The sequence below is a fragment of the Argopecten irradians genome, chromosome 10, assembly GCF_041381155.1.
Source record: "Argopecten irradians isolate NY chromosome 10, Ai_NY, whole genome shotgun sequence".
Lineage (NCBI taxonomy): Eukaryota > Metazoa > Mollusca > Bivalvia > Pectinida > Pectinidae > Argopecten > Argopecten irradians.
This window is the reverse complement of record NC_091143.1, coordinates 1,810,112-1,818,267: the sequence shown is the minus strand read 5'-3', so window position 1 is coordinate 1,818,267 and position 8,156 is coordinate 1,810,112. Positions and strand designations below refer to the sequence as shown.

General features: G+C 38.8%; 1 protein-coding gene across 1 annotated transcript; it reads left to right on the top strand.

Annotated features, from left to right (window-relative positions):
* Positions 1-5,490: 5,490 nt before the first annotated feature.
* LOC138334029 (uncharacterized) lies at positions 5,491-7,974 on the top strand. Its single transcript, XM_069282746.1, has 2 exons — positions 5,491-5,591; positions 7,278-7,974. The coding sequence occupies exons 1-2, from the start codon at positions 5,491-5,493 to the stop codon at positions 7,972-7,974; spliced, it is 798 nt and encodes a 265-aa protein (XP_069138847.1).
* Positions 7,975-8,156: the final 182 nt, after the last annotated feature.

Genomic DNA, 8,156 nt, shown 5'->3' with positions numbered 1-8,156 from the left:
TTCTAAACACAGATTGATCTTAAGTTGACAGAGTTTAGCGGCCACATCCTCGGCCATTTTGGTAACACTCTTTCACTGACACATGCACGTCTAACGCCAAATTTCATAAACTTCTGATCTCCAGAATCGGTCAGTATCATTTCTACCTGGTTAAGAAATCCCATGAAAAAGCATGCACAATCTGGTCAAGTGAGTGAAATTTTATACATTGTACTTATTTGTATAGTATCCCTACGAGATGTCTACACTTTATCTTCACTGGTATTCCTCCTCGTATTATAAGCCATAGCTAATATTGTACTTGGAATGAATTTCATTTTCATTAACATATATAAGCTGAGAGTATTGGACAAATATTTGTATACTTGTAGATGGAGCTAGTGGACGGAGGAGGTTATCATAAAAACACCAGCAATGTATACACCACTCCTCACTGACACAGAAACACGAAAATCATACTCCTTTACAGGTAGTTCCACATCTTTACATCCGAGGTAGGAAATGTAAGTTTAACGTGATAGTACACTTGACAACAGGAAAGGCGTCTTGTAGGTCATTATTCTGCCTTCTCCATGTTAAATGATTCCCTGAGCCCAGACTTTATCTACTCGTTGCCTACATGCGTTTACCTAATGCTATATGCCAGCCTGTTTAAAAGTTTAGTCAACTTCATACACATTAAAGTATAAATAATTATTCAATATTTGCATCGAAAAAAAAGAACTGACAAATTGACACTACTAACTAAGAAATTACCATGAATTATCTGTGATTATGATGTGTAATTTTATAAAATCAAGGGCAAATTGTGGCACTGTGGTGAAATTAAGATAATTAAAGCTTTGAGGCGATTCCAGGAGTTATGTATGTGGGACTGGAGACTCACTATACACCTAAAGTATGGTGGTAGTATAGACAGTCAAAAATTAGCCAATAAATTTAAATCACTAATTCTACATTACAGTGCTTTTGTATGTTAGCAGAGCACACAGTCGCAAGTGAGCCTTATTCTTCCCCTAACAAAGGCTTTTATCCCCAACCGAAGGTGATGACGTATGTGTATAGGTATAACATGAATGCCTCGGCATTTCGCCTCATTAAAATATATTTACATTTTCTTGTGCAGTTAATCTCTGTATAAACACTATATTCGGGCCATTTCATTCATAGGCTTTTGTACAAATTTTGGTCTGTGTATTTTTTAACACTTTACCTGTGATGACGTCAATGAGAGTAAAAGCAATTGCAATGTTAGAATATTGTTTTTACGATAGGGACACTTGAGGTTAGATTGTATTGAGTGTCAGGGAGAGGACTCTAATACACATATGACATTTGTTTTCACAGTCTTGTAGAGTGTCCTAATTAAACCTAGATCACAGATTGACAAAGAAGCATGTGCTGCCGCCTGATTGACAATATCTAATGTCCAGACTAGGACTTGAATCTGGATCTTCTGAACACTTGACACTTTACCGATGGAGCTATACAGTGGACAATGACCCACCCAGTCCAATTTTGCTACGTATTTTCATACTTTCATTTCATAATTTCCATTGACCTTTTTTTTTCAACAAACCCTCATTTCTCCTTTATCCTGTGTTATGTATAACATTAACCATTTACCTCTTACATTGGACCTGAGATAAAACAACAGGAAATTCTTCTTTCCAGAAAAAAAATGGTAAAAATGTATCTAACTAAGGTTCTGTTTCTCTGCCATGGTATACATGTATCAAATTAAGATTCTGTTTCTCTGCCATGGTATACATGTATCAAATTAAGATTCTGTTTCTCTGCCATGGTATACATGTATCAAACTAAGGTTCTGTTTCTCTGCCATGGTATACATGTATCAAACTAAGATTCTGTTTCTCTGCCATGGTATACATGTATCAAATTAAGATTCTGTTTCTCTGCCATGGTATACATGTATCAAATTAAGATTCTGTTTCTCTGCCATGGTATACATGTATCAAATAAGATTCTGTTTCTCTGCCATGGTATACATGTATCAAACTAAGGTTATACATGTTCTCTGCCATGGTATACATGTATCAAACTAAGGTTCTGTTTCTCTGCCATGGTATACATGTATCAAATTAAGATTCTGTTTCTCTGCCATGGTATACATGTATCAAATTAAGATTCTGTTTCTCTGCCATGGTATACATGTATCAAATTAAGATTCTGTTTCTCTGCCATGGTATACATGTATCAAACTAAGGTTCTGTTTCTCTGCCATGGTATACATGTATCAAACTAAGGTTCTGTTTCTCTGTCATGGTATACATGTATCAAACTAAGGTTCTGTTTCTCTGCCATGGTATACATGTATCAAACTAAGATTCTGTTTCTCTGCCATGGTATACATGTATCAAACTAAGATTCTGTTTCTCTGCCATGGTATACATGTATCAAATTAAGATTCTGTTTCTCTGCCATGGTATACATGTATCAAACTAAGGTTCTGTTTCTCTGCCATGGTATACATGTATCAAACTAAGGTTCTGTTTCTCTGCCATGGTATACATGTATCAAACTAAGATTCTGTTTCTCTGCCATGGTATACATGTATCAAACTAAGATTCTGTTTCTCTGCCATGGTATACATGTATCAAACTAAGATTCTGTTTCTCTGCCATGGTATACATGTATCAAACTAAGGTTCTGTTTCTCTGCCATGGTATACATGTATCAAACTAAGATTCTGTTTCTCTGCCATGGTATACATGTATCAAACTAAGATTCTGTTTCTCTGCCATGGTATACATGTATCAAACTAAGGTTCTGTTTCTCTGCCATGGTATACATGTATCAAACTAAGATTCTGTTTCTCTGCCATGGTATACATGTATCAAACTAAGATTCTGTTTCTCTGCCATGGTATACATGTATCAAACTAAGATTCTGTTTCTCTGCCATGGTATACATGTATCAAACTAAGATTCTGTTTCTCTGCCATGGTATACATGTATCAAACTAAGATTCTGTTTCTCTGCCATGGTATACATGTATCAAACTAAGGTTCTGTTTCTCTGCCATGGTATACATGTATCAAACTAAGATTCTGTTTCTCTGCCATGGTATACATGTATCTAACTAAGATTCTGTTTCTCTGCCATGGTATACATGTATCAAACTAAGGTTCTGTTTCTCTGCCATGGTATACATGTATCAAACTAAGATTCTGTTTCTCTGCCATGGTATACATGTATCAAACTAAGGTTCTGTTTCTCTGCCATGGTATACATGTATCAAACTAAGGTTCTGTTTCTCTGCCATGGTATACATGTATCAAACTAAGGTTCTGTTTCTCTGCCATGGTATACATGTATCAAATTAAGATTCTGTTTCTCTGCCATGGTATACATGTATCAAATTAAGATTCTGTTTCTCTGCCATGGTATACATGTATCAAATTAAGATTCTGTTTCTCTGCCATGGTATACATGTATCAAACTAAGGTTCTGTTTCTCTGCCATGGTATACATGTATCAAACTAAGATTCTGTTTCTCTGCCATGGTATACATGTATCAAACTAAGGTTCTGTTTCTCTGCCATGGTATACATGTATCAAACTAAGGTTCTGTTTCTCTGCCATGGTATACATGTATCAAACTAAGATTCTGTTTCTCTGCCATGGTATACATGTATCAAATTAAGATTCTGTTTCTCTGCCATGGTATACATGTATCAAATAAGATTCTGTTTCTCTGCCATGGTATACAAGTATCAAACTAAGATTCTGTTTCTCTGCCATGGTATACATGTATCAAACTAAGGTTCTGTTTCTCTGCCATGGTATACATGTATCAAACTAAGATTCTGTTTCTCTGCCATGGTATACATGTATTAAACTAAGGTTCTGTTTCTCTGCCATGGTATACATGTATCAAACTAAGGTTCTGTTTCTCTGCCATGGTATACATGTATCAAACTAAGATTCTGTTTCTCTGCCATGGTATACATGTATCAAACTAAGATTCTGTTTCTCTGCCATGGTATACATGTATCAAACTAAGGTTCTGTTTCTCTGCCATGGTATACATGTATCAAACTAAGGTTCTGTTTCTCTGCCATGGTATACATGTATCAAACTAAGTTCTGTTTCTCTGCCATGGTATACATGTATCAAACTAAGATTCTGTTTCTCTGCCATGGTATACATGTATCAAACTAAGATTCTGTTTCTCTGCCATGGTATACATGTATCAAACTAAGATTCTGTTTCTCTGCCATGGTATACATGTATCAAACTAAGGTTCTGTTTCTCTGCCATGGTATACATGTATCAAACTAAGGTTCTGTTTCTCTGCCATGGTATACATGTATCAAACTAAGGTTCTGTTTCTCTGCCATGGTATACATGTATCAAACTAAGGTTCTGTTTCTCTGCCATGGTATACATGTATCAAACTAAGATTCTGTTTCTCTGCCATGGTATACATGTATCAAATTAAGATTCTGTATCAAACTAAGATTCTGTTTCTCTGCCATGGTATACATGTATCAAACTAAGATTCTGTTTCTCTGCCATGGTATACATGTATCAAACTAAGGTTCTGTTTCTCTGCCATGGTATACATGTATCAAACTAAGATTCTGTTTCTCTGCCATGGTATACATGTATCAAACTAAGATTCTGTTTCTCTGCCATGGTATACATGTATCAAACTAAGATTCTGTTTCTCTGCCATGGTATACATGTATCAAACTAAGATTCTGTTTCTCTGCCATGGTATATACATGTATCAAACTAAGGTTCTGTTTTCTGCCATGTTTTCTGCCATGGTATATATGTATCAAACTAAGATTCTGTTTCTCTGCCATGGTATACATGTATCAAACTAAGGTTCTGTTTCTCTGCCATGGTATACATGTATCAAACTAAGGTTCTGTTTCTCTGCCATGGTATAATGTATCAAATTAAGATTCTGTTTCTCTGACATGGTATACATGTATCAAACTAAGATTCTGTTTCTCTGCCATGGTATACATGTATCAAACTAAGGTTCTGTTTCTCTGCCATGGTATATATGTATCAAACTAAGGTTCTGTTTCTCTGCCATGGTATACATGTATCTAACTAAGATTCTGTTTCTCTGCCATGGTATACATGTATCCAATTAAGATTCTGTTTCTCTTGCCATGGTATACATGTATCAAATTAAGATTCTGTTTCTCTGCCATGGTATACATGTATCAAACTAAGATTCTGTTTCTCTGCCATGGTATACATGTATCAAACTAAGATTCTGTTTCTCTGCCATGGTATACATGTATCAAACTAAGGTTCTGTTTCTCTGCCATGGTATACATGTATCAAACTAAGACTCTGTTTCTCTGCCATGGTATACATGTATCAAACTAAGATTCTGTTTCTCTGCCATGGTATATATGAATCAAATTAAAGTTCTCCCTCTTTTCATTGATATGTACTGCAAAAATTTAGGATATTTGAGGAGAAACAAAGTTCCAGGAGGAAAATGAAAAACAAAGTTCAAGGAGGAAAATCTTTGGCCAACGATCAGTGCCTGGAAATTGACCCATATGGGTTTCTAACCGACAACTCAGAGCTGGAGGGCTAGTAGTTATCTGACAGAGGACCTGTTAAGGTACTTTTCCCAATAAGATAATGAGAAAATTGACAGAAGAATAGGTTGACCTAAATCTATATTAACAACTGAATTGAAAATGAAGGAGGCTCATAATTTGTCAAAGTCAAATAAACCTTTAGAGCATTATCAGTGAAAATGCTCACCTAACAATATAATTGAATTAATTGGCTGAAATGGAATGAAGTACTAATAATTAAAAATACACTACAGAGAATTCAATTCGATAGATTAATGTTCATTATTAGAATAAATTTTCACACTTCAGCTGATTTCATTAAAAGACTTTTTTCTACATTAGCATTTCTGATATCTTATAACCATCCATATCCATTTCAGCTTTAGAAAACAAAACAATGACTTGCTGAAATGGCACAGGTGATTTAACGAGAAATTTTATTATTTAAGTTTCTGTAAACGTTGAAGAAATTATTCATGTAAAAAGAGGTCTACATAAATTATAATATGATAAAAGGTAAAGCTCATGCAAATTTCTAAACGAAGCAGCTATTATCAGTCATGTCATCAGCTGTGTATATAGGTACGTACGTATACAGGTAAGAATCCAGGTGTATTATAGGTATACAAACGCCGTATACATGTACCTAAACACCAGCGAGCTTGTACAGGTATCAACACAGGTGAGCATAGACACAAACATCTTATACAGTGAACTTAAACAGGCGTTTAATTATTAGGTAGAGAAGGCCTCAGTAAGGCCTGATAAGTGTGTGTTATAGGGCTGATAGCAGGCCAAATGATGTGGGTCAAATAGGTATGATGTCACCAAGCACTTACAATGACGTAGGTATAGTGATAAGCTTTACACTCATTATCAGCAATAGTCCCAGAAATACAGGTCTAATTATGTGACTATTAAATACAGCAGGCCCCCTCCCCCACAAACTTACACAACAACAACTAGATCTACAGCCCCACCCCTAACAATCTTACAACTACAGCCCCGTCCCCAAAAATCTTACACTTATAGCCCCCTCCCCCAACAATCTTACACTTGCAGTACCCCTCCCCAAACAATCTTACAACTGCAGTCCCCCTCCCCCAACAATCTTACACCTACAGCCCCCTCCCCCAACAATCTTACACCTACAGCCCCCTCCCCCAACAATCTTACACCGGCAGCCATCCTCTCCCAACAATCTTATACCTGCAGTCCCCTCCCTAAACAATCTTACACCTACAGCCCCGTCCCCAACAATCTTACACCTACAGCCCCCTCCCTAAACAATCTTACACCTACAGCCCCGTCCCAAAAAATCTTACACCTACAGCCCCCTCTCCTAACAATCTTACACCTACAGCCCCCTCCCCAACAATCTTACACCTACAGCCCCCTCTCCTAACAATCTTACACCTACAGCCCCCTCCCCAACAATCTTACACCTACAGCCCCTCCCTAAACAATCTCACACCTACAGCCATGTCCCCAAAAATCTTACACCTACAGCCCCTCCCCCAACAATCTCACACCTACAGACCCCCCCCCTCCCCCAACAATCTTACACTGGCAGCCCCCCCACCTCTCCCAAACAATCTTATACCTGCAGTCCCCTCCCTAAACAATGTTACACCTACAGCCCCTCTTCCAACAATCTTACACATATAGCCCCTTTCCCCCAACAATCTTACACCTGCAGCCCCTCCCCAACAATCTTACACCTACAGCCCCTCCCCCAACAATCTTACACCTACAGCCCCTCCCCCAAAAAACCTTACACCTACAGCCCCCCTCCCAACAATCTTACACCTACAGCCCCCTCCCCCAACAATCTGACACCTACAGCCCCTCCCCCAACAATCTTACACTGGCAGCCCCCCACATCTCCCAAACAATCTTATACCTGCAGTCCCTTCCCTAAACAATCTTACACCTACATCCCCTCCCCCAACAATCTTACACCTACAGCCCCTCTCCCCGTACAATCTTACACCTACAGCCCCTCCCCCAACAATCTTACACCTACAGCCACTCCACCAACAATCTTACACCTACAGCCCCCCTCCCCCAACAATCTTACACCTACAGCCCCTCTCCCCGTACAATCTTACGCCTACAGCCCCTCCCCTAACAATCTTACACCTACAGTCCCTCTCCCCATACAATCTTACACCTACAGCCCCTCCCCCAACAATCTTACACCTACAGCCACTCCACCAACAATCTTACACCTACAGCCCCCCTCCCCCAGCAATCTTACACCTACAGCCCCTCTCCTAACAATCTTACACCTACAGCCCCTCCCCCAACAATCTTACATCTACAGCCCCTCTCCCAACAATCTTACACATACAGCCCCTTCCCCAACAATCTTACACCTACAGCCCCTCCCCTAACAATCTTATACCTACAGCCCCCCTCCCCCAACAATCTTACACCTACAGCCCCTCCCCTAACAATCTTACACCTACAGCCCCCTCCCCAAAATCTTACACCTACAGCCCCTCTCCCCCAACAATCTTACACCTACAGCCCTTCCCCCAACAATCTTACACCTACAGCCCCTCCCCTAACAATC

Excerpts from the sequence above, each read along its gene's own strand:
- LOC138334029 (XM_069282746.1), top strand. The coding sequence starts at position 5,491 with ATGAAAAACAAAGTTCAAGGAGGAAAATCTTTGGCCAACGATCAGTGC. Across the intron at positions 5,592-7,277 it reads AACTCAGAGCTGGAGGGCTA|CCCCTCCCCAACAATCTTAC; the intron begins GTAGTTATCTGA and ends TTACACCTGCAG.